Source organism: Chelmon rostratus, chromosome 3 (assembly GCF_017976325.1).
Source record: "Chelmon rostratus isolate fCheRos1 chromosome 3, fCheRos1.pri, whole genome shotgun sequence".
Classification (NCBI taxonomy): domain Eukaryota; kingdom Metazoa; phylum Chordata; class Actinopteri; order Chaetodontiformes; family Chaetodontidae; genus Chelmon; species Chelmon rostratus.
The window spans coordinates 28,035,659-28,060,019 of NC_055660.1; the positions used below are offsets into that span (position 1 = coordinate 28,035,659).

General features: G+C 44.1%; 4 protein-coding genes across 6 annotated transcripts; 3 read left to right on the forward strand and 1 right to left on the reverse strand.

Moving 5' to 3' along the window:
• Window positions 1-344: 344 nt before the first annotated feature.
• scrn2 (secernin 2) lies at window positions 345-9,490 on the forward strand. 2 transcript variants are annotated; one of them, XM_041933683.1, is made up of 9 exons: window positions 345-386; window positions 1,072-1,234; window positions 2,573-2,754; window positions 3,275-3,474; window positions 4,599-4,814; window positions 4,912-5,077; window positions 6,580-6,760; window positions 8,022-8,178; window positions 8,910-9,490. In XM_041933683.1, exons 2-8 carry the CDS (start codon window positions 1,073-1,075, stop codon window positions 8,172-8,174), a joined length of 1,260 nt encoding a protein of 419 aa, XP_041789617.1. In that variant the 5' UTR covers window positions 345-386; window position 1,072; the 3' UTR covers window positions 8,175-8,178; window positions 8,910-9,490. The 2 variants fall into 2 exon arrangements, with proteins under 2 accessions (XP_041789617.1, XP_041789618.1); XM_041933684.1 differs by lacking the exon at window positions 8,910-9,490 and having other exon boundaries at window positions 6,624-6,760; window positions 8,022-8,172.
• A 1,003-nt stretch (window positions 9,491-10,493) lies between these two features.
• On the forward strand, window positions 10,494-14,890 carry LOC121604479 (cyclin-dependent kinase 12-like). Of its 2 annotated transcripts, none has more exons than XM_041933997.1 (4): window positions 10,494-10,662; window positions 11,651-12,326; window positions 12,415-12,516; window positions 13,205-14,890. In XM_041933997.1, the coding sequence occupies exons 2-4, from the start codon at window positions 11,691-11,693 to the stop codon at window positions 14,387-14,389; spliced, it is 1,923 nt and encodes a 640-aa protein (XP_041789931.1). In that variant the 5' UTR covers window positions 10,494-10,662; window positions 11,651-11,690; the 3' UTR covers window positions 14,390-14,890. The 2 variants fall into 2 exon arrangements, with proteins under 2 accessions (XP_041789931.1, XP_041789932.1); XM_041933998.1 differs by lacking the exon at window positions 10,494-10,662 and adding an exon at window positions 10,721-10,815.
• A 917-nt stretch (window positions 14,891-15,807) lies between these two features.
• On the forward strand, window positions 15,808-21,376 carry LOC121604245 (general transcriptional corepressor trfA-like). The gene is made up of 6 exons (XM_041933708.1): window positions 15,808-16,168; window positions 16,308-16,853; window positions 16,978-17,103; window positions 17,407-18,936; window positions 20,408-20,475; window positions 20,862-21,376. Exons 2-6 carry the CDS (start codon window positions 16,350-16,352, stop codon window positions 20,914-20,916), a joined length of 2,283 nt encoding a protein of 760 aa, XP_041789642.1. The 5' UTR covers window positions 15,808-16,168; window positions 16,308-16,349; the 3' UTR covers window positions 20,917-21,376.
• Window positions 21,377-22,054: 678 nt separating this feature from the next.
• On the reverse strand, window positions 22,055-24,266 carry LOC121604617 (group XIIB secretory phospholipase A2-like protein). The gene is made up of 4 exons (XM_041934180.1): window positions 24,020-24,266; window positions 23,242-23,330; window positions 22,516-22,681; window positions 22,055-22,173 (listed from the first exon to the last, which is right to left on the reverse strand). Exons 1-4 carry the CDS (start codon window positions 24,264-24,266, stop codon window positions 22,055-22,057), a joined length of 621 nt encoding a protein of 206 aa, XP_041790114.1.
• Window positions 24,267-24,361: the final 95 nt, after the last annotated feature.

The window sequence follows — 24,361 nt, forward strand, 5'->3', positions numbered from 1 at the left end:
GGAGGGAAGAGTTACAGAGTGTCTTTGCTGGGACCTTGTCAGCAGTAACTCTGCAGTCTCATGACTTGCGATGTGTGTGTTGTAGGGGCTCCCTGGGACCTGGGGGTCATTTGGCCCTCAGACCAGTTCTGGCTGTGGGTTTGCAGCCCTGACAGACAGGCGAAGGGGAAGCAGACTCATGATGAAGAGGTACATCATCACTCGGGCCTGCTGTGCAGCTTTCCACAGGTGTGGACTGGACGCCTCGTGAGACGGTGAGCTGTGCTTGTGGCCAGACGAGACGAGACCTTTAAGTACATACCTTTGGATTTCTCGGTCACGTGACTCGGTATCTACAACCTGCCTTCTCCCAGCCGGCCGTCCGCTCTCACCATTGCAAAAAAGAGGTAAACATTTTTCACACAGCCGCGCTCGCAGACTAGCTCTAGCTTACACTCTGCTCCCCCCGAAGTTCGCCCTTTTACTCGACCCCCCGAAACAGGCGGACTGACGCGCGGCGACAGACGCGTCGCCGCTCCCGAAAGAGACGGCGGGTGTCGGCGCGCTCAGCCGGGCCTCGTCTCCGGGACAGACGCCGGGCTCCAGCCGAGCTCCGCCGCACCGCGGGCTGCAGCCGCGAGCAGCGCACTCTCGGCGACACAGTTTCCGGATCGGAGGCGATTCGCGGTCGCAAAAGCGAGACGAGGGCGATAATAGAGCAACGTAGCGGTCGGATTTGCGAAGATTACAGTCAATAAAGTGCTCTGCACAAGGCTGCCTCTTAATCCCTGTGTGAAAGGGATGGGCAGTGCACCGGCTGAATCTGACTTTGTGCAGAAAGCTGGGTGGGGAATGGAAGGAGACTCGTCCTACTGACTCCACACATGCACATTATGGTCAAATAGGGTGTAGGCTCACTTGTGCTGGATGTCAAACACACTGTCAGACTCCTGATTAGTTTGAAATCAGATTGTTTACATGAAGTAGTTACTTGGTTGAACGAGCGCTTATCTGACAGCACTTTTAATTCCTCCCCTACAGACAGCCAGACTTGTGTTTGCCACCCATCTTTATGCTGTTTCTTTGTTGCAGGATGGCAGAGCCTCCCATGTCATGTGATTGTTTTGTGTCCTTGCCCCCTGGCTCTCGCGATGACCATGTGATTTTTGGGAAGAACTCCGACCGTCCCCGGGATGAGGTGCAGGAGGTGTCCCACCACCCTGCGGCATCTCACCCTCCAGGCTCCATGCTGGAGGTAAAGCAGCCCCGGACTCTCACAGTCCCACACCAACACTGCTGGTGCTGCTGGCTGACAGCAGGCACCAGGCTGCACAAGCTGGGTGACACCCTGTGCACTTCCATGGTCTGGTGCAGATCACGAATAAATAATAAAAAGATTCAGATCATAAATTTGCTCATAGTACTGTTCAAAATATCTGCGTCTGTGTAGATGCTCTGAAACTGAACGGTGAAGTATTTACATGGGCTCTCTCTGTAGAAACATTCTTTCCTGTTAATGTTTAAGGGAAGTGAAGTGAAAGTTTGAACTCACTGATGAAATCCTTTCTCCATTTCACCTCTCAGTCGTGCAGCTTCAGTCTGATTTGGCCACGTTTGACACATCTGTTTCTGAGATTTCTGCCTCCGCCTGACCACAGCGGAGGGCAATGATACTCTGTTATGTTTGTGGTGCTCACAGCATTAAAAAAAGACATGCATATATTCAGCGGTGATGTGCCTGTTCAGAAACAGCGTCCTGGTCACAGGATAACACACCGTCCTCGCTGTAAACAAGTTTCAGTTGAACTGCTTTTTACACAGCTGTTGACAGCTTGTTCCCTCAACACCAAAGCTGAAGAGTAAACTTACCAGCTTTTACCGTAAATAGAAAATGGGAAGTTTTCTGAAGATCAGACCCTAATCAGCACATCTGGAGAGGACGTTTTCCTCCGTGTCATTGCACCGTTATCAGCACCAGATTCGGTCTGACGGTGTATCAGATCAGCATGAAAACTCTTGGCCCTCAGAGCAACAGGAGCACTGTCTCTGAAAGAGATGTAGCTGTTGAGTTTTTGAAAGCTGAACATTTCCACTTGTCTCATTAGCACCAACTGAATTGCATTCATACAGGTTGATATTTCAAAACCTGGGCAAATGAAACCAACGCTAAAACCACTGTATACTGCTTTACTACTATGTTCAGCTTCTCATCTGAAAGGTTTTGCATATTGTGCACAATTCTGAAAATATTTGGTAAAATGCAAAGAGACTTTAAAGTCTTCTCTCTCTCATTACTGTTAATTGTGAAAAGAACTGCACTGATTTATCTTAGAGAGGCCATATGTGTATGATAGTGCTGCTGCATGGATGTTTAGAAATGCAAAACACAGATGTGTCAAGCAGGGGGTGATGAGATAGATTCATGCATTTCACTGATGTGGACAGTGGCCGTGAACTGACCGGCTTTCATGTTCAGCTTTATATGTTCTAGAGATTGATGCAGCTTTTCTCATTGCAGGTGTGTCAGCTTTGTCTACTGAGGCAGATACACATCACTCTGACATTGTGACCTTAATGTTAACTGTCTCTGCAGTGCACGTTCATCCAGATCCCTCAGGTGGAGCAGACTCACGCTGTCATCCTCAGCAAACCTGCCTGGATGTGGGGCGCCGAAATGGGAGCCAATGACCAGGGAGTCTGTATTGGGAATGAGGCTGTCTGGACCCGAGAGCCCATCGCTCCAGGAGAGGCTCTGCTGGGCATGGACCTCGTCCGGTGAGCACCGAAAACCTTTTGACACACACACAAAAAACTATATGGATAATAAACAGCTTATGGAATTTTAGCATCAAAGAAAAAATAAGCTTCCGAGCTGATGGGAGCAGCTATTGCATCCTCATTAAGTAGAGTTTGGATACTGGATATTCAGTAGAAGTATTAAGTTAATCCTCTCAGGCTTTGATCAGAAGGGCGTGTAGGCTGTCACAAGCGTGTTTTGACAGGTGTAGTAAGCACTGTTGAAGCATAGCACTTACAGCAGCATTTCCTCCAGAACACATGGCAGAGGAGCATGTAAACAAACTCACCTGGTCCTCAAGGTGAGTTAGAAAGTCTAACTGATCAAACAGTAAATTCATAAACAGATCAAAGGATGCATGCATACATACATGACGATGAAAGAATTGTTGCCGTTGATAAATAACTTACTAACATTTATGACAGCACAGCTGATGCCTTGTAAAGAGCAGACTCAGCCATTGCTCTTAAGTAACGCAGCATGACTTTTGATGGTCAGACTGGGGTTGGAGCGCGGTGACAGCGCCTGGGCGGCGCTGACAGTGATCACCGGCCTCCTGGAGCAGCATGGCCAGGGGGGACAGTGCAGGGAGGATCCTGCGCCCTTCAGCTACCACAACACCTTCCTCCTCGTGGACCGCAACGAGGCCTGGGTCCTGGAAACCGCTGGGCGGCTGTGGGTGGCGCAGAAGGTCACGGGTGAGGATGCAGAGCTGTTAATGTATGCTTGCAGAGCAGAACTACAGCTATCTGTAGAACGTAGAGACTGAAGACTGTTGCTCAATACATGACTTGTGAACAGATTTCTGGATTGAAAACAACCTTCTGTGCTCAGTTTTTTCCTTTTTATTTAATGTGACACTCCAATCTTGTTACTTATTTCTATCCTGGACTTGTTCCTGAGATATTTCAATACCCAGCATGCCTGACTTCAATAAGTTTCACCTGACTGTGCTAAGGTGAAGCTGTAACATCAACAGCTTGCAACATCTGGCTGTGTGTGTACACCTGTAATGTGTGTTTCAAGCGATTTGAGTTATTTTATCTGGCAAAAAATGAAAGAAACTTCAGGAGGAGTAACTCAGGAGGGACCCCTCTTCCAGGGGGGACATACAACCAGAAACTGCACGGCTCTAAGTATCCAGAATAACAGTGTACTGTACAGCCTAACAGTCAAACACTGACTGAGACAGCTCTCAGCGATGAGAAACTTCAGTTCAGCTCAGTCTGGAGCGCAGCTGTGGACCAACCAGCAGACCACCTCTACCAAACAGCTAGCATGGCTCAAAGCATCTGCAGGGCTGAGGCTACAGCAGACTAAAGTTATGCATTGGGTGCTCGGCTTCTTAATCAGCCTTAAAGAGCAAATAAACACTAAACCACACAGGAGTGTTGAAAATCCATACGAAATATTTAAATACTTACATGAGTCATATTTGCACTTTAATGTGGGAAGCTGAACTACAAAGCAAATAAAGCCAATTCAGATCTCTTTGTTCATTCTTCATTCTTCAACATGAGACCACAGCTTATAGAGATGTGTCATATAATTCAGGGAATCCTGAAATTGTGGCGAAGAGACGCTCATTCATCAGGGTTGGATCACTCTGTCAGGAGGAGATAAACCTTGCAAGCTGCTCTGCTCGGTGTCTATGCAAATACAGCACAAACGAGCATGCCTTACATAAATAGCCTGTTTCTGGTGGAAAATTTGGCAAATGTCGCACTTCCAGACAGGAGACTTGGGCAAAAGGGCAAAACCTCCTGACAAACTGGTTTTGACAAGGCGTCTTCAAATGCTGACAGCCGCTTTGTCTTCCCAGAGGGCGTGAAGAACATCTCCAATCAGCTGACCATCGGTGCGGAGGTCTCTGCAGAGCACCCGGAGCTGCGGAGCGTGGCCCAGGCTCAGGGCTGGTGGGACGGTGAGGGAGAGTTCAACTTCTCTCAGGTGTTCAGCCCCGAGAACCCGCCCGCCAGGATGGAGCTGGCCAAGCAGCGCTACAAGGGAGGCACAGAGCTACTCCAGCAACATGATGGTGAGGGTGGTCCACTCCTACATTTCCCAAAATGCCTTTGGACATGAGAGAACCGTGGTAACGCTCACCTACTTTGCTTCGCTGTCTCTGGTCTCAGGCTCAGTGACGGCAGAGGTGATGATGTCCATTCTGCGGGACAAGCCCAGCGGCATCTGCATGGACTCTGGCGGTTTCTGCACCACAGGCAGCATGGTGTCTGTCCTGCCCAGAGACACCAGCCTGCCCTGCATCCACTTCTTCACTGCCACCCCGGACCCCTCCAGGTATGATGATAATTCAACTAAGAATTCCTTTGGATTATCAACGGTTCAGGCTATAATAAACAATTTCTGCCGCACAATATTCACATATGAGCTGCTGTAAACACAGTCCTATTCTACTGCCTTCACAGGAAGGCTTTTAAATCTGATGTTCTGAATAACAGTTTCATGCAGCCCTGCTATAATATTGGAAAAGCCTGCATGACAAACAGTGTCAGCATTCATACGATATTTGTGTGTGTGCTGTTCTGGGCGTTTCAGATCAATAAAAAGTTAAAATATATGGATGAGCTTTATTTTATGAGGCCATAAATTCCTAAAAATTTCCAAGTAATTCTCAATGCTAAGCTAAAGAGTTATCTTGAGAGTTTTGGACACAAAACAACTGTGAAACTCGTGTACAGACAAACATGCGATTCAACATACATGAAGAATAACGTTCCTGATAATGGATGAATGAACAGAGGACAGTACACGTGGAAAGTTTTCCACATTTCATGGTTCAGACCACAATACTCCACAATGACAAAGCAAAAACTGTCTTTCATTTATTCAAAATAAAAGACTTAATTCAGATTCAGATTACATCAGATTATATTCAGACCCTTTGTTATGACACTCACAGTTCAACTCTTTTGCATCCTACTTCTGTCAATGGTGTCCTGTGCCATAAGGGAAAAGGAGTTGAATCCATTTGAAGATGAGTCTGAAATGTAAGAAAATATGGAAAACTCTCCCATGCACTGTATAAACTAATTAAAGTGACTCAAACAGATGCCTCAGAACATTGTTCCTATGTCATTATGTAAGAACAGTGTAATTAGTACTAAATTACATAGTGCTCTCCAGGACTCTTTCAAGAAATTATTAGAAAATAACGTCCCTATGAAATAAGCTATTGCCCATATACTGCATGATTTAAATGTTGCAAATGTTTCATGGTGCCTCAATGGCTGCTTGGACCACTGCAGTGTGTAAATATGCCACTGCTACTCTGGCATTTCTCCCCAGATGCTCCCACCAAAAGAGCTCAAACATGTCCCGAATGTCGGACTCTGCATTCTTATCGTGGCCTAAATTCAGCTGCATGCTGTCAGGCTGAAACATTGCTCAATCAGACGGACATTGGATAGTGGTGCAAACACTCGTCACGTCAGATGCATTCCTGGTGTCTGGCTCTGTCCGCAGAAACAAAGTGCAAAGGAAGTGACGTGTTTTACTTTTGTGGCATCAGCGTGAGCAGTAGTAGCCACATGGAATAGACAGTGAAAAGTCAAGAACTTCAAAACTTAGAGCAGAAATGTAAAATGGCAACATGTATTGTAAGTGCCATTTTAATTTCAAATGCCTACATTATGAAAGTGTTGCGGCTCAGTACTCTTTCCCTCCCGAACTTTGCTTTTCCTGCACTCTGTCTCCACTTTGGGTCTATGGGAGTTTCTGAGCTTCTTTTCTCTCTTTCCTGTTCCTCTCCCTGTCAACCCACCTCACCCGCACCCTGGTAGGTCTATATTCAAGCCTTTTATCTTCACGGACTGTTCCACCCCAGTGCTGAGGGTGGTCTCCCCGCAGTTTGGCCCAGAGGACCCCGTCAGGAAGCAGCCTCGCTTTCAGAGCCAGGTGGACCGCAGACACGACCTGTACAAGGCCCACCAGGTGGCGCTCAGCAACATGGAGACCAACCCGGTGGGCACTGATGGACGACCTAGGTCAATGATAGTCCTGCTGGAAGTTCCCATTCATTTCATCCATACGTCCAAAGATTTTTATGGAGTGTTGAACGTGGTCATTGGTTGCTGATAAATCACAGACATGTGTCACAGCTCAGGGCTGTCGCTCCCAAAGCAGAGCAAAACACATCGGACCTCACAGTTACTGCAGACAAGACACTTGTTCTGAGCGTAGACTAAACATAAACACGCTCCAAGTACACATGCCGAGCCAAAGAGCAGGGTTTCAGCCGTGACTACACTGCAACCAAAGACCAACATGAGAACGCTGGGGGGTATTAGTGCTTCAAAACAACATGACGTTTTCCATCAAGGCTGTTGAGCTGGTTATCCTGTCTGAGATAACTAAATATGAGAAGCAGTTACATTTAACCAAGTAAGACTGCAGCAGTCCTAAGTTAAGTTAAGGGCTAAGTTGTTTTTTTTTTACGTATGACTTCAATGTTTCATTTGGAAAAGTAAGACAATAATAAGATATTGGGGGGAAAAGCACTTTTAAAGCTCATTTTTGACCTTGGAAGTTGTAACTTGACAAAATCCAATTTAAGGTCCACTCTTTAGCATTTTCTCCAGCTTTCAACTCCACACAGTATTCACCAGCGAAGGCTGGCAAACACAGTGGCTGTCATGATTTCATCCGTAGCAGTCTGAGAAAACAATCCCAAATCAAGGTGCACTTCCATCATTTTTCAAGCTTTCTTCCACGTCACATTTATTTTGCTCTCTGATACTGAACTTTAATTGAAGTCGCAATTTGGTTAATGCATTTTGGTTATCGAGTCATTTCCTGTTTGTACAAAGCAGTAAAGTGGGTAGAACTAACTGCGAAACCTTGCACTGTGAGAATTAATGCATAACACGCATTGTGACTCATCAATTTGTAGTTTGGAACTGAGACACAACTACTGCTGCTGTTTTGGTGAGCTGCTGGAGTTTGTAGAACCCCAGATTAGCCTGCAGAGGAAATGGAGGTGTATGACAGCAGGTGTGCAGCTGCTGTCATTAAGTCTGCGTCTCCGGACACAGACGTCTGGTTGAGACTTTCACCAGGCAGAGAGTGGGACCTTGTGCAGTACATAAACTACATACAAGGACTTGACCATAGTTTGGAAGTTAATCAAATGTCTGCACTGCTTAAGCAGGTTCAAACATGTGATACGCTAACCCAGGCGTTACTGTCATTTTGACATCTGTCTGTCTTCTTCTCTCGTTGTCAGGACGAGGGCTTAGCCATCCATGAGATTCTGAGGGAGCTGGAGTCGCAGTGTCTGAGCGAGATTTCAGCCATGCTGAATGGAGAGATACCAGGGGACGAACTGGGGGACTTGTTTTTTGATTGTGTGGATACAGAGATTAAGTTCTACCAGTGAGGAGGTGAGAGGCTTCAGGAGCTTTATTTGGTGTTGTACCGTGCTTGAATGTGTTCCTGCTGTAAAGAGAAAACTTAAAAACAGTGATAAAGTGACGAATATGCATGACTATGAATAAAATAAAATGACATCCAGTAGCACTGCATGTTATAGAATATATCATCTGTATAGGTTCAGGTCATAAACCAGAAGAAAGTGATGTAAATGGTGTAAAAAGCACTGAGAGCACACTACATAATCACATCTGATTCAGACCCAATTTGATGATGATTTTCAGGATCTTTGAGAGGCTGCGATTGCCTGTGAAAAAAGGAACAGACTGCAGGTACAGAGGCTTGAAATATCTTGCCTGCTAACTGAGTGTGAGACCAGGCGGAGCTGACAGAACGTCTCTTACTGCTGAAATCTGGACAGACCTGATTGTGATCCTTTGTCTTCCAGTGTGTTTTTGGCACACGCCAACAATTCTTTGACAATGTTCCTGAAGAGCAAAGCACATAAAACAGACACAAGAGAGTGACAGCCGATCTGCAGTTATGCAGTATGAGCAAAAGGTCGCAGCCATAATGAGAAGTTAGTTGTGATTCTTACAAGTTTCTGGTGTCTTACAAGTTTCTGGTGTCTTTTAGCATGTTCTTGTCGCTCAAACACGTTGTATGCAAATACAGAAACATCCCTGTGTGGAAGTGTGATTGTGACTGAACGCTTTGCATGTTTACCTGTCCTCTGTTACAGCGCCCTCAGGTGGACATCCCCAGCTCTCGCACAGTTCGCAGGTGAAGGCCCTGGGACTGAAAAAAACTCTGTGTTCCTCGTCAGATGGGCCTCCGCCTCACTCACACAACACACATCCCTGACACCATTCCATCCTTAACACAGAATAAATGTCTAAACCACACCTGTGATTGGAGCATTTTAATCATCTGTCACCCAGGGAGCAATGGCTGCACCTCATTAGTGAGTATAATGATGTAGACTACACAGGCGTCTATGTAGAGCTGTGTGAAGTTGCACAAATACTGTGAATATGGCATTTGTTTAAAATTTCGTCTGTTGTTGCAAATGACTGGGTTGTCATTTGATGGCTACCTGTAGGGAAGGATCTAATAAAGAATGTGCATAGTGTGTCCTGAGTGTGTTGTGAGCTTTCTGGTTACCCAGGTGGTGTGGCTGTAGGTATTGTGTGGAGTATGCATTATTTTGTATTTTGTGTGATAAAAAATGAATTGCAAATATAGAAATAAATGGATGCTACCTCCTTGACGTTAAATGCAAAATAATATACTGTATTTGAGTGATTACTAATAAGTTACCACTTTGAAAAATGAGTCCAGCTGCTGGCCGACGGTGATATTTGCTTTCTGCAGACGGTGTGACTTGTAGAGGAGACAAGTGTAACTAACAATGTTTATAATGGCTCAGTTCTATTCAAGTGTCCCAGTGAGCCATGGCAGTGTGACAGTGAAGCAGCATGTGCAATACCACGACTTTGAAATGGATTCCTATAGCTTCTAACCGTGACTGTCAAAATCTCTACTGTAAATAAAAAGGCCTACAGTTACACATAATAGCCGCAATATGCAGCTCTGTTGTAATTTGTCAATTTGGGCACCTCTCCCTGGACCAGAGGAAAAAAGCCTGCAGAGGTAATGTCTGCTAGAGAAAAATCCTGGATTTCTATATAGTGTCTGTAATTTGTTTACTTTTAACAGGGGGGCAATGGGAGCATTAAGATTTTATTTAATAAACAGCTATTAGTATAAATGCATATTTTGTGTAGGTCTATTAGTTTACTGGGTGTGAACATGAAGCATTTTAACCAAGTTTATTTTTCAAAACAGTGATTTTAACAGTATAAACTTAACCTGGAATCATATAAGTATAGCAGCTGAGTGTTGCGCCCTCAGTGCAGGTTAATATCTTCAGTCCCATTACCTGCTCCTCTCCCAGGTAACACCAAACATCTGTAATAAAAACCATATTTCCCCTAAATGTTCTGTTTCAGAGGTGGCTTTTCTGGGGGTGTATTTTCAGCTCTAGCTCTGCACTGTCCCAGATACGTGGGGATGGAACAGGGCATGGCAGGCTAACAAGGGGCATGCCATCCTTCCTCATGTGCTGTCTAAATCCATGGATATTCCCTTAAACGTTAACTCGCTTTCCTGACCACCCAGCCGAGTAGGTGGCGCTAATGGGCCTATAAGGTGGTTTCCCACAGCCAATGGAACCCGAAGAAGACTAAGGACGATGTTGTTGTTCGCACTCCATCCAGGAGGTGGCGATAATTTACATCCCGTATGACTGACTGGGGAGGTAAAAAACTGCTCCATGGCGAGGCGCGCTACATCGCCTATCTGAAAACTAAGTTGCAAAATTTAGCTCACTGCCTGACAGTTTGTTATTGTTAATACTTATACAAATTGACAAGCCTCTTTCAGCATTGTACCTGCCCCTCCTTGAAAGAAAGTGGCGTCTTTCAACGGAAACGGTAATGTAACGTGAGGTTGCCACCTAACGCTATGCCGAGTATTGCTAAGAGGTTATCCAAAGACTGCCCCTGCACTTTAGCCTCCACTATAGCTAATTTACTTGAACACCAGGCCGAGGAGATCTGTACAAAGGAAAACATAATGATAATAATGTGAGTTTGATACGTTCGTACTAGTTTAAGCTAACCAGACATTACTTCGCAGTCAGCCAGCTGGCAAAGAGGTAGTATAGCTAGCCACCGAGGTTAATGTTAACATTAGCTGTTATAGCTAGGTCAAAACAAGCTGTAGCCATTGCTAACCTTTCCATCAAAGCTCAGTGCTAAGTCGGTTAACATAAGAAATTCACCACTAAGCGGGTGATCTCCTGAATAATCGGTCTGGTTGAAAGCAGTCAGTGTTTCATTAATATGGAGTTAAAAAATGCACGCCTTTGGGCAGACGCTCTGACGTTTCTAGCCACATAACTTTTTTTGTCCCCTTCAGCATAATTGAGGAGACATTCTGTTTTTGGTCTCTTATTAGAATCGTATCATAATTTATATTTGCTAAAATGTGTTATATGATTATATCTGACACCTGTATGTTCAAGGGTGACTTGAGGGGTTCAGTCAAACCAGTCACTAGAGCAGCTGTGTGCACAACCATGTGATCAAGAATTGGGACTTTTATTAGGACTGAAACGCATTCTGTGCGTCCTCCTTGGCCGGTTTTTGACAGTCCTGTTCTGATGGAAAGCTCTCATTCCTGTCATGGACTTTGTTTTGTTTGTTTGTTTTTTCCCCCCTTTGAATAAGCCACGTTTACTCTCGAGAGTAGTGCATGAATTCCTCATGATGCTTTTAGGGGTCGTAAGGCACCAAATACTTTTTTGGTTAATTGGTCACTGTGAGATAAATGATTGTTTCCTGATCTAAGTTTGGCTTATTAATCTTTCTGAATTCTTAACCTCATCATTTTAAAGCTCCTTTTTTTTCCTTTCTGCAGTCTGTGATATTCAGTCAGCTGCTGCAGTTGCTGTGACATAATGTACTCAAACAGGTCTGAGCACAGTCACAGCCGGCAGTTCAACGACAGAAGCTCGAGACAGCGGGACGGCTACGATGACAGACGGGAAGAATGGCGTGAAACTCACAGAGATATACCGTGGGATTCCCATCATAAATATGGTGGTGATGGACACAGTAGCACTGAAAGAACAAGAAGAAGTAGAGAGTACAGTGACTCACCTAAGAGGCTGTACAGTAGAGACTCACTGAACAGAGACAGGAGCAGAAAGAGCCCAGTGAGGAGACGTATGTCATCACCTGACTGGGCTGCTTTTGAAAAGAAAAGACGAAGGTTTACAGAAGGTGATGAAGATGATTACAGATACAGGCGTGTGCCTGAGGATATATCAAGCAGGCAGTCACCAGACAGTTTTTCACGTGCAGGCGTAACCAAGGATTTGAAACATACAGTATCACAGGAAGAAGATTTCAGATACAGGAAAACAACACAAGACTCCAGACACAGATATCGGCATGAGGAGTTCACCTACAAGCAACAACGTGATGATTTATCTTGTAGACGATTGTCTGGATATCACAAAGATAGAGGTGGTCATGAAACGAGTTGGGACCGTTCACAAGAGAGGACACGATCGCAAGATCACTCTACGAAGGTTGGTCACATTAAACACTGTGTTAGCACAAGTGGTAGGATTGTGTGTTTATTTTTTATGTAGGTTAATAAAATATTCCTCCTTACAGAGTTATGCCAAGCCCAGAGAGAGGAATGACAGCCCTTCCATTGATCATGAGGATCGTTGTTTGAATAGAACAAGGTTTCCATTGAATGCATCTCGTGGACAGGTGAGTTTAGTTCACATGTGGTAATTAGAGACTACTTGTATCATCAGTGAGAGATGTGGGCTGATATGTTTGGGGTGCTAAAAGTTTTTTATTTACTTCACAAGTTTTGTTTTGCACATTCTGGAGGTTACAGTATGCCTGTACTCTGATGTAACCACACTGCCACACCAGATCCATATTGACTCTCCTCTCTCCATAGAAACAGTACTAGTCAAAATATATTGGACACCTTACAAAGTGCTGTAGGTGACCATCAATGGAAAGCTTGGATGTAGATTATAGTTTTCTAATGGACAGCTGTTCAGCTGTATAAAAATTGGATCAAACTCAATATTTGCATCTTTCAGACTTTTGGCAGACTTTTGGGATTAAGGCCCAATTAAACTACATTCTTTTATTCACTTTGTGACAGTGACGATGAGAAGGTCCTCACAATTTGTCAGCATGAGAAGTAACCAATCACCCTAACCAATAAAAACACTATATTCTTGTAAAAGATGCTTCCTTTAGTCATTAAAATAAGCAGGGCCCCAGTTCACTCAGTGGTGTTGAATTTTTACAATAATAGAATAAAAAAACGTGCATTTGATGGCTATGAATTTGTCCCAAATGTTGTTCCATATCCTAATATATTCTTACAAACAAAAACTGTCATTAATAGTTATACATAAACTGTGTTTCCCATCAGTCTTTTGAGAGTGATGTCACCCACCAAAGTGCTGCTGTTCCTGAGCAGAGGAAGTCAACCCAGGGTTTCCAGCGTTTCCTCGATGTACTCAACAAGGGTGTGAATGTTGCCACGCTCACCAAGATAGTGACTCAGACCTCTACAGAAGTGAACGATCAACCACACTCCACAAGTTCTTTCCTGAACACTGGGGATTACCAGTGGTCTCCCAGAAGTGGTGGGAGGCAACATGAAAGCCATCAAAACACCAGCCACTGGAGTGAGAGCATGGGATCCCAGAGACTGGCATCCCCACAGCCTCGTCACAGATCCTTCAGCCCAAAGGGGCGCTCTGTGTCCGATGACAAGTCTCTGCAAAGGGGTGACGGAGAAAGGAGCTACTTCAGCTCCAACAGTAGATCCGGGTCTCCCTTAGTGGTGGAAAAAATTACACTGACACCTGAAGAGGAACACAAACACAGACAGATGCAGGATGTTTTGCAGGCTATTGGCATGAATTTAGGATTTGAGGAACTGGGTCAAATGTCCCATCGTATCCAGGAGCGGTTGTATGGAAAGAAGGATAGCGATGGGGGCCGTAATCGTAGAGGAAGTAGGGAAAGGGACGCACGGCGAGCATTTTCACCAAGACTGCAAAGTAGATCATCGTCAAGCAGGTCTAGTCGTAGCCCTTCAACTCAGGAATATTACACGAAAAAAGACTCATGTAGTGCTCAGAAGGATGTAAGAGGGCTACACCAAGCTGTTGAATATGATCAGAATAGCAGCAATAGATTTTTGCAGGAGAGTGAGAAATGTGAAACTAGCTCCCAGGAAAGCACTACTGTATTTTCTCAAAATCCTACATACACTGTGTCAGAGCCGTCTCTTACACCTGTGATGCCGATGTATTCTCCAGTAAGCTGTTCACCGGTTTCATTCCCAGCGCTACCTCCTAACTTGCCCCACGTTGGACCTGGGATTTTCTTGCCTCGCCTGCCGCCCTTCCACCCTTACCCTCGTGTCCCACCTTTGAACATCTTTCCAGCAGTGCTCGCGCAAACAAGACACCTACTCCCGCAACACATTAGTAATCGTCCCCCACTTTTTAACTTGCCAATTCAGCCTCTGAACACCACACAAAAATCCAAAACACTGTCAAGGCCCCGCTGTTTGCAGGTCATTGAAACCAAACAACCTGGATGAAGACAGTTGCACACAGTGAAAATCTGTCTTAAAACCTGACTGATATGGTTAACTTTTGCTTCTGAAGAATAATAAAAGATATTCATAAAATAAATTAACCGAAGTTATAGGTGTTGATGGAGGTTTGTCCATTGCCCAGTCTTTGCTTATACCTATAGCACAATTTCCTGCTCGAGAAAAACACTGACACAGTGTGCAGTAAGGGTTTATTAATTTCTGCAAAATGTCTTAATTTTGTTATTCAGAATTTGTTTAAGCACTGCGATTTGATCAACTCTGATTTTTGCTGATCTGGTATTTGTCTAGAGAGGTCTTTTTGTAGGATACAGGTTTTTAAGCCAAGTGAAATAGCATCACTGTCAAGTGTGTAGTCTTCAGAGGTTTTTGGCCGACCTGCAATTACAAAACGTGCTCTACACTTCAGCGTCTCTGTCAGGTTCACATGTTTTCTTTTTGTGTACACATGTAAATATATGAATTGCATAATATTAAACACAATGATTCAAAGTAAATGGCCAAGAGCTGTTTCACTGCATGAATATTTCTTGACTATGTTAAAAAGTTTTCTCAGAAGAAGCTAAAAACTCGTGTACTCTATTGACCTGAACCTGTTCATAGTAGGCTACAACATCAGAGTATGACAAATCAGGATGTCAGACAACATATGTTCCCTGCATGTACAGTAAAGATCCCATTCTTTTTAAAACAGGCCTGGGATTGTTTCACTGCAACATTCACTGTTTCACTGCAGTCCCTGCCGACTGCCAGTCAGTTTGTGTATACTGTGTGTTTGCTCCTGTACACTTGTTACCTGTGAGGGGAAAAGTGGACTTTATATTTGGACTGATGATTTCTGGGACTGCTGATTAATCTTCAGTCCTTTCGGTTAATTATTGTGTAAAATGACATGCTAGTCAGACGTCAGTCTTTGACTAATCAAAATTATGTAATTACTGACATTATTTGTATTGAAAAAATGTCTAAAAGTCAGAATTGATCAGTTTCATTTCAACTATGTCACACCTTCAAAAAAAATTCAGACAGGAGAGTCTACCAACCATCTTCACTCCTTTTGAAGTTAATGGTGAAGATGTGATCTTAGTAGATGCAAAATGTGCTACTGCTTCAGACAAAATGAATCAAAGAACCACTCTAATGGCTGATTTTGATCCACCTAGTAAAATCTGACAATCACTTCTGTGTGCGGGCCGTTGCACAGAAATCTCTGTGTCAGTACAGGCAGTGTGCCAGCTTCAGACGCTCAGCCTCAAAGGCGCTTTTTCTAGAGGAGTCGTGAGTTGTTTTTTGTCGAAGGAACACGAGTCTAATGTCACGTCATCCTGCGGTGTTGGTCCTCCAACCAGCAGGAGGCGCTGTTCACAACATCAATTTCAGCAACACTGAAGCTGTGAGGGCAGCCTTGGACCCACTTCTTGAGCTAGTTGCTATTTTTGACTTGTTGTCTTTTCATACTCTTGAACCTCACTAAAGCTCGGTTTTGACATTTCAGTCCTATAACTTACTTTTCGATGTTAAGGCCTCAAAACAACGTTTTTTTCGCGATGCGACAGAGGGACGGGTCATTTGAGTAGCTGTTGTAGGTAAACAGCCTGTTAGCTGCCAAGCTAACCTTAAGCTATCCAATAGCAATATTTAGTCAGGTTGGCTGTCTGTTCGCTTATTGCAGTGCTGCAGAGGTTAGGTTATCAAACGCTGGTTAATATAACCAATATTTAAGTTCATGTCCGGCGCTGAGAGATTCATGATTGCAGTCGCTGGGTGAGTGCTTGGCTAGAGGCTAGTAACATTTTGTGTGAAGTAAAGAGGTAGTCACTATACTGCCAGTAAAGTAACTGTGTGCACGCGGATCTGTGCCCACTAACCAACGGTCATTCTCCACATTGTTTCCATTTAACAGAGCATGCACGGACTTCACAAACTGAAAGAGACTGGATGAAGCATGGATCCACTGGACTGGCAAGATGCTATTCGAAGACTGCAGAGAAACCCGGACCCAAATCAACAAAGTATTACTAATAACAACATTGAGAGTGTCTCAAGAACTAGTAATGACTGGGACACTTGCTGCCAATACTCAAAGTACATTGATGAGGAACCACAATGCAGCATGGAAGTGCCTTCGGGATCGAGGGAACTCGGGCCTCCCTCGCATCATCTTTACATTAGGGAGTCAGTAGGCGAGAGCCCAGATGGAGAACCCATTGAGACGCATGAGAAGACAGATCTAGAGCTGTCGAGGAAGCTGAAAGAGCTTAGAAACATAGAGGAGCAGATAATGCGAAAGAAAGTCGCTATTGCTCTGAAAAAAGAACCGTCTGTGAAGGTGACATCCCCTCCAGGCCTTCCCTGTAATGAACAATCAGCTACATGCAGAGGTGCAACTCTTAAAGACAGGGTGAATGCCATTTTACATCAACAACATCCTGTCAGCTTTCTGTCAAAGGTGAGTAATAGATTCACTGATCACATAATCAGCTGTTTAAGACTGAGATTAGTTTACTTTGGGAACACAGTGCTTTTAGCTTGCAGGGGTCTGTTGTGCCTCACTTTTTGTTGCTCGGCTCCAGTCTCCCAAAGACAGAATGAACTCACCCAACCTGAGCAGAGATGGTTTGCTGCGGAAGGACCATCCCCTGAAGCTCAGAGTGAAGGCACTAATGAAGCAGAGATGTGGTGATCCAAGAAACAGGGAGGTTTGTATGATTTTATTTCCTACTTTGTGGGAAATAGCCATCCCTTTCACTTTCAATTTAATAATCATATAAATAACACAAAAAATGTACAAAACCTCAAACACAAAATCACACATGAAATTGTGACTGGGGAAGTTTTATGGTGATATCTATTATTTAAAATGTTTACCCTGTTCATCTGTAGTGAGTTATTGATTATAACGGTGCTACAATACGACGTTTTGATTAATTACGGAACATCTTGTTTTAATGAATTAATGTTCCAACAATAAGCAATGCTTCTGCATGTCTGACCTTTCCCAGGACGCTGATGTCACACCACCTTCTCCCAGCCGAAGTGTTACTTCACCAGCCAAGGGGGAAAACAGCGTAAACCAGGGTTTCCAGCGCTTCCTCAGCATCCTCAACAAAGGAGTGGACATGGACTTGTTCAGCAAGATCGTCAACGATGACAGTGAGGATCTTTCTTTAGGTGAGGAGCTCGTGGACATTCAGGCCCCTGCTGTGGAGAACAAGTCAGATGTGCCCTTCAGGAGCGAGAGCCAGCGATCAAACAGTGGAGCCTCGCTGCTGGACCGCAGTCGGACCAGCAGTGGAGAGAGGAAGATTGACTCGCCCAGTCCAGAGAGATGCCTCAACCAGAGACTCTCCCTACCTGATGATGACGAGAAGAAGAATGACAGAGCTGACCGCTGTTTTGACTCGAGTGGTCGATCCAGGTCTCCCCCAGCAGTGAAGAAGAAGAAAGAAGAAGAAAAAGAAAAAACAAATGTGGATGAGCAGCACGTACAGCTGCAGAACATTCTGAAAAGTCTGGGGTTGAGCCTGGAAGTGGACGAGATGAGCAAATTAGCAGACCGGACTCAGGAGAGGCTGTACGGGAAGAGGCAGGAAAACATGAGGGCTGACAGCAAAGGGGAACGGGAGAGTCGGCAGTCCAGGAGCTCCTCCTCTTCCTCTTCATCCTCTTCATCCTTTTCATCCTCCCCCTCCTCCTCCTCCTCAAGGTCGACCTCTAGAAGCTGTAGTTCCAGCACCTCTCGCCGTCGGCGCTCCCACCACAGAAACGCGAAACGGAGGCGCAGGCGCTCGAGAGACAGAAGCAGAGATGGACAGACGTGCCAAGACGGCAAGCAGGACAGCAAAAAAGCACAGAAGCACAGGGACAGAGAGACAGACGGACCAGACTCCAGAGAGACATATCAACATCCATATCAACATCCATATCCACATCCGTATCAACAGCCATATCCACACAATCAAACGTATCCTCATCCCTACCCTGCTGCTTTTTCTGCCTATCCAGAATACGGTGTGTCCCAGTACTCTCAATACAATGCCCACCCAAGCGCTGCTGTAGATTCTTACTGGACATATTCTCAGGGTGCCATTTTTTCTTCCCATTATCCCAGTGGGCATCCTTATCCACAGAACACCTACCATCACTTTCCTGGCTCTGGAGGGGCATATAACCAAGTCTACCCTCTACGTCATCCTCTTGATTACACTGACTCATTTGTGAATCCAGATCTGTCTGCAAGTGAAGGCCAAGGATCGGCCTCTGGCCCTCGCTGCCTGCAGGTCGTCGGCACTAATCGGTCAATTGCCATGAACAAAAAAGGCCAAAGATGGAGGGGGGGGATAGAAAATTGCAGGAACAGCGGCGCTTTACGTCAAATCCAAGTATTGACACCAACAAATAGCACGTCAGTCGATTCCGAGGTGAAGGCGGAGGCTCCACTGACCGATGAAAAGAACTCTGAAGTTAAGCAGTCAGAAGAGGAGAAACAGCAGCCAACAGAGGAGGAAATAAAGGTGAACCTGAGGAAAAAGGTAGGTGCAGTGTTGGTTTAATCATGTCCTAATCCTTCTCACGTGAGGAGATTTGGTACAGGAGGTTACAGTTTTGTCCAGTTCGTCTGTTTGTTTGTTAGCAACAAAGATAGAATTTGATGCAAAGTTTGGCCATGATCCACGCGACAAGTGATCCCTTTCATTCGCGGATCAGGGCCTCAGAGTTGGAAATCTCCAGAGCAACACAAATTTTGTCCTACTTTTGGACCAGTAGTAAAAACATTTTATAAACTTTCTTATCTCAGGAAATAAATCAGAGGAGATGTTCAGTGATCACCAGGAGCTCATTTAAAAGACCTTTGGTCAAAAATAAAATCATTTTTCTGTGTGGGGTGCAAAGGACAGCACATTTTCTCTCCACAAAAACTGAAGCCCTTGCAGACAGAGAAGATGCAGCTTTGCATCAGTGATGATTTATTTCTGTCATTGCCAGTGCTACAGCAACAAATCAAGTGTCTCAGATAAAGCACAGACTCATTCATTTCATGACCGCACAGCATCCAGCTATGGAGAAGCAAGCTGAATTCACTCAAGTCGTGTGTTTTAATCATTTAATCAATTATTCATTTGTTGAAGATAAGCGATGACTGGACCGGTTGTAAGTGCTATGTCCACATTGTTACAGTGCAATCCCCAACAGTAACATTACATAAATAGGTAGTGTTCCCCAACTGTAAAGAAAGGCTGCGTAAGTGAACAGGAAGTAGTTGAAAGGTGAGTTGAGCTCCGGAGAAGAACAAATGTCTTTAATGTAGAGGCGACCACAGTCCGTTTGTAAAAGCATCAGTGTGCAGTGTGATGGATAGGGCTGACAAGGGAATGTCATGTAGCTGAATCACATGGTCTAGTGTACAGCTTGTACACTAAATCAAAAATTGTTTACATGTATGCATTTGTCATTTATTGCATGCTGAGCGGCATTATATTATTGCAAACATATCTGTTAGCGATCGTCTCCCTAGAAGGCACAGAAGGCCTATGCACGAAAGAGTGATGCTATTTTCTGCATTTAGAATTTTTCCATTGAAGTTTTTAAATGTATTTGTTGACTGTTGAAAGTCTGGGTGTCGTGTAAAGCTTCTTAAATGACTCAAGTGCTACTCTGAGGTCGGACTGTTTTTACCTGCAGTCACTTTTAGTGTGACACTTGACACATGATGCCTTTAATACAGGCCCAGCATCTTTAGGATTTCTTCTTATTTTCAGACAGGAATATCTTTTAGTATTTTCTCATGGATTACTGTGACCCTGCTACATGTGAAAGATTTCACAGTAGTTTCTGTTATTGAAAGAACAGACTCGGAGGACTGGGCAGCGTATGCGCCATTGAAAAATGCGTCCTTTACATATCGTATGTTATACAGCATGATAACACGATATGATCCTAATCATAATGCAGTTCCACTTGACTGGTTTTCTTTGCCTTTTCAACCACCTCTATTTTTTCTAGCTTGAAGCATTTAACCAGAAGGCGAAGGAAAAACCCACGCAGCCAGCCAACTCTGTAAACTCTGAGCTGTAAGTACACTTTTCGTTTTGACTGCTTACAGGTATCGTGTTTCCTGTGTGGCACTGTTTCTGTTTTGTAAGCACTCATCAAATGAGATGTTGTCAAATTTTCCACTGGTATAATAATTCACCAGTACCCATATATAACACGCTCTATGTATAGCTACGTTTATTATGCCCTATTTTAGGGGTCGAAACTAATTCCCGAGAATATCTTTGTCTTCCTTTCTGAAATCATACTCTAAGAATATAGAATTAAATCTCTATAACAATGAGTGTTTTTGAATTTAGCTTTTCACGACTTGTATGATCATTTAATTGGAAACTTGTAAACAACATTGAGTAACTGCCATTTGGTCTCGCATGTTTATCAGCTTTCCCTCCTTTTCCCATAGATCTATGGAGTGTGAGGAGCATCTTAAATGCGAGCCTGCTGTGAACCCGGACTGACCATGTGGACCTGCTGTTTAACAGACATTATTTACACATGCAGTTCATTGTGTAACGGGACCATTTAGTGAAGTGAATGAGTTCATCTAAAGAGTATCGTTGTCCTATTACTTGCCGTTTTTCGTTATAACAGGTTTTAGTCACTTCACCTCTTTATTTCTGTGAATAGCACGACGTCGTTACTCTGTTTCAATTCTGCCTTTTTCACTTGGTACTGTAGAAATTTGATTAAGCAAAAATATGTTTTATAGACTGTTGAATAAATATTTTTTTGTCATAGAGGGTTAAGCCTGTGGAAATGGTCAGGTCCTGGTATTTTGCATTTACCCACTAATGCTTCTTCCCAAATAGATGTGTTTACCATAGTCATGAAAGCTAGCTTGAATTGTTGCCATTTCTCAATATATATTTTAGAATAATCACCCATTAGAAGATGAATCCCAATAAGTTTTGTTGGTCCCCTGACTTTAAATCTAGTGCCTTCAATAGGTCAGAATGTCCACATGTCTGACTCTTTAGTTCAGAACAAGATCCGTACCACAAAAACTAATAAACTAACGAGGTCCTGTCAGCAGCATCTCTATTGTGAGGGTTGAGGCATAATGCTAACATATCTGAGTACTTATGCCAATCAATAGCTGCTAACTGAGGAAACCCAAAATAATATAACACAAATTTGTCTCACATTTTTTACAACTGATATCTGTACCAAGTCGGTGAATGAAACCATGACACTGTTGTATGTGCCAACATTTATTCACACCACATCATAAGCATGACATGGTAACACACTGGAAGCATGAAACAGAAGAAGCTATCTATGCTCTGTAAAGTTCACACCACAGGTATCTTTTTTCTTTTCCAAACTCAACTGCATTGTGCTAATACCAACACTACAGACCGCATAGATGCACCTCTGCAAACAAACACATTTCGGCTGGCAACACAGTATGCAAACAAGCTTTTAACAATAACATCCATGTCTGCTGCAAAGTGAAATAATGAAGAAAACCAGAAAAAGTACCGAATAAATTACTAAAGTAGTGACATCAGTCCTTGCAACACCATAACTCAGAGCACCAGCATCTGAAAGGCTGCTCTAGTTGATACCATTTACCATAGGAGAGTGCTTCATGACCTAAAGCTCATCTTTCTCCTCTCCTTGGCAGTAGCATGCTGCTCTCTGGCTGTTCATGTAGGGTCTGCAGCCCAGGGTCCACACTGTGTTGAAGAAGGTGTCTGCTACTGTTTCACATGCTGAGGACAGGAAGTGAAGAGAAACAGGAATGGCAGTCAGTACAGAGTAATATGTGCAAAGGAAGGTAGTTTTCTTGATTTTTGAGTGGATTTTTTAACATCAGCCTTATTTTTGGGCATGTCAGGATCTCTTCAAACAGGTTTGACAAAACATTACATCAGCCCCCAGTCATAACATTTAGTCTAGATGGAAAAGCTTTGAATATGCAGGAAAGCTTTGAATATGCAGTGTCACAACTGGTGATCATGACATCATTTTCAGGCCAACTCAGCTGTGGCCTTTTCCCACAGCAGCAAACTGTATGCAGTGCAGATGAAAGAAAAGGCTAAAAGATTACCGACCTTCGACTTTTGACACAAAGCCGAGGCTCTTCTTGAGGTCAGAACAGATGCTGTGGAGACACCAGCGGAACTTGGAGTCGCAGCGGTACTTGTTGGAGCCGCAGGTGTCGTAACACATATCCAGCTGATTGCAGCACTTGGTCATGGCGGGGATGCCCATGTCCATCTGTCACACAACAGGTGAGTAGTGGGTTTGTGTGCACGTGTGGGGGGGGGGTTCACAGGGGGTTGGTTTTTCTTCACACTAAAAACTGATTCCATTATTCAGTCAAATGTAGACTTCTCTGGACATTTAGAGACTATTTAAAAATGATTTGGGGGTGAAGGGTCAGCGCCCCTGTTCACTCATTCAGTGTCAGTAGTAATTGATCATTTAGTAGCTCTTGGTTCAAAAATAGCTTGTTTGTCCAATAAACAGCACACACCATTTGTTATGTTTTCCATAATTTTGGCAATTGTTAAATCCACTCCTTGTGTCAAATTTGGGCTGTGTAAGAATGATTTTTACATAAACGTGAAGCTTGAAAGCAACGTTCTGATACTGGGGCGGTGGGTCTTAAAATCTAAAATGTCAAACAAAAGTTTTGGCCTTCCCCACACTCATCATTCTTGCACAGCCCCTTAGGAATGCAGAATCAGCTTTCTGTATCAGCATTGATTACATTTCCTGATTACAGGTTCTACAAATCTGCACGAATTTGTCCCAACTAGAGAGGAGAAACATACCCCATCTGGAACAGGAAGACCAAAGAAGTAGGAGCTGCATCCATCAGGTTCTGGCATCTGGTAGCCGGGACGAGGAAGAGGAGCTTTACCTGAGAGGGGAAGTAAAGCAAAAAAATCAGATGTGGGTCATGATCCACAATAGATCAGTGGAGATGTGCTGCATGCGGGTTTAACAGTAGATCCACGTTTGCACACAGAGACACAAACGTTTCATATCCGTGCACATGATAGACACATTCCCCTGTCGCTGCATGGAACCTCTCCTATCATGCTGGGGTCACAGTCCATTTGCAGGCCCACTCCCAGACGATAACAGACATGATAAGTACAGAAGAAGCAAAGCCGGTGATGTGTTTAATATCAGAGCATTCTTTTTGTTGGGCTTTAATTGTCGCATTGTTCCATCTAAAACTGTCTGCATATAAACTGCCTGTCCTGGGCAACAATTTAACTAGTATTTTATTTGTATTTTTAATAGTAATAATGTAACTAATGTAAACATTGGGCCACATATCAAGATGGAACTGACAAAAACAATCATTCTGGTGCAAGATTTTACTTTCCCCACCCAACATGTTAACAGACAAGAGTTTCATTAAAGTTTATTCAAATGGAGATTCTTATTGTGAAAAACCTGGTTATTAAAAGGCTTGGATTGGTTTGGACATTTTGTGTTTTCTAGCAAAGGTTTATCAGTGGTGGACCACACTGGCCGATTAAAGCCTGAACCATTCTAACCATACTGCATAACGCTTAATCATCCATTTCACTGACTTACCGTATCGACAGCGGTATTGGCACACTCCATCACGTCCGCCCATGAACTCCAGCATAGAGTCAAAGTATCCGCCGACTGACTCGAAGCTGCCTCTGAGGGAGTTTAATCCCCAATCCCCGTTCTCCTCCTCCGCCTCTGTGCCATCAGAGGCCTGGCCCGGGGGTGCTGGGTCCTCGGCGTCCTGACTGACAGTGCTGTGGATGAACAGGCCCAGCAGGAGGGGAGCGAGAAGGGCCCAGCGGGTCATCCTGTAGCTCGGTATGAACAGAGAGTCCAGAGACTGGAGGGGAAAACGCAAACACACTCAGAGAGGCAACACTGAAACTGTCTGCGTGACCTGAA

Excerpts from the sequence above, each read along its gene's own strand:
- scrn2 (XM_041933683.1), top strand. The coding sequence starts at position 1,073 with ATGGCAGAGCCTCCCATGTCATGTGATTGTTTTGTGTCCTTGCCCCCT. Across the intron at positions 1,235-2,572 it reads CTCCAGGCTCCATGCTGGAG|TGCACGTTCATCCAGATCCC; the intron begins GTAAAGCAGCCC and ends CTGTCTCTGCAG. Across the intron at positions 6,761-8,021 it reads GCAACATGGAGACCAACCCG|GACGAGGGCTTAGCCATCCA; the intron begins GTGGGCACTGAT and ends TCTCGTTGTCAG.
- LOC121604479 (XM_041933997.1), top strand. The coding sequence starts at position 11,691 with ATGTACTCAAACAGGTCTGAGCACAGTCACAGCCGGCAGTTCAACGAC. Across the intron at positions 12,327-12,414 it reads CGCAAGATCACTCTACGAAG|AGTTATGCCAAGCCCAGAGA; the intron begins GTTGGTCACATT and ends TCCTCCTTACAG. Across the intron at positions 12,517-13,204 it reads TGAATGCATCTCGTGGACAG|TCTTTTGAGAGTGATGTCAC; the intron begins GTGAGTTTAGTT and ends GTTTCCCATCAG.
- LOC121604245 (XM_041933708.1), top strand. The coding sequence starts at position 16,350 with ATGGATCCACTGGACTGGCAAGATGCTATTCGAAGACTGCAGAGAAAC. Across the intron at positions 17,104-17,406 it reads GTGATCCAAGAAACAGGGAG|GACGCTGATGTCACACCACC; the intron begins GTTTGTATGATT and ends GACCTTTCCCAG. Across the intron at positions 18,937-20,407 it reads AGGTGAACCTGAGGAAAAAG|CTTGAAGCATTTAACCAGAA; the intron begins GTAGGTGCAGTG and ends TATTTTTTCTAG.
- LOC121604617 (XM_041934180.1), bottom strand. The coding sequence starts at position 24,266 with ATGACCCGCTGGGCCCTTCTCGCTCCCCTCCTGCTGGGCCTGTTCATC. Across the intron at positions 23,331-24,019 it reads CCAATACCGCTGTCGATACG|GTAAAGCTCCTCTTCCTCGT; the intron begins GTAAGTCAGTGA and ends TTCCCCTCTCAG. Across the intron at positions 22,682-23,241 it reads GTCTTCCTGTTCCAGATGGG|ATGGACATGGGCATCCCCGC; the intron begins GTATGTTTCTCC and ends GTTGTGTGACAG.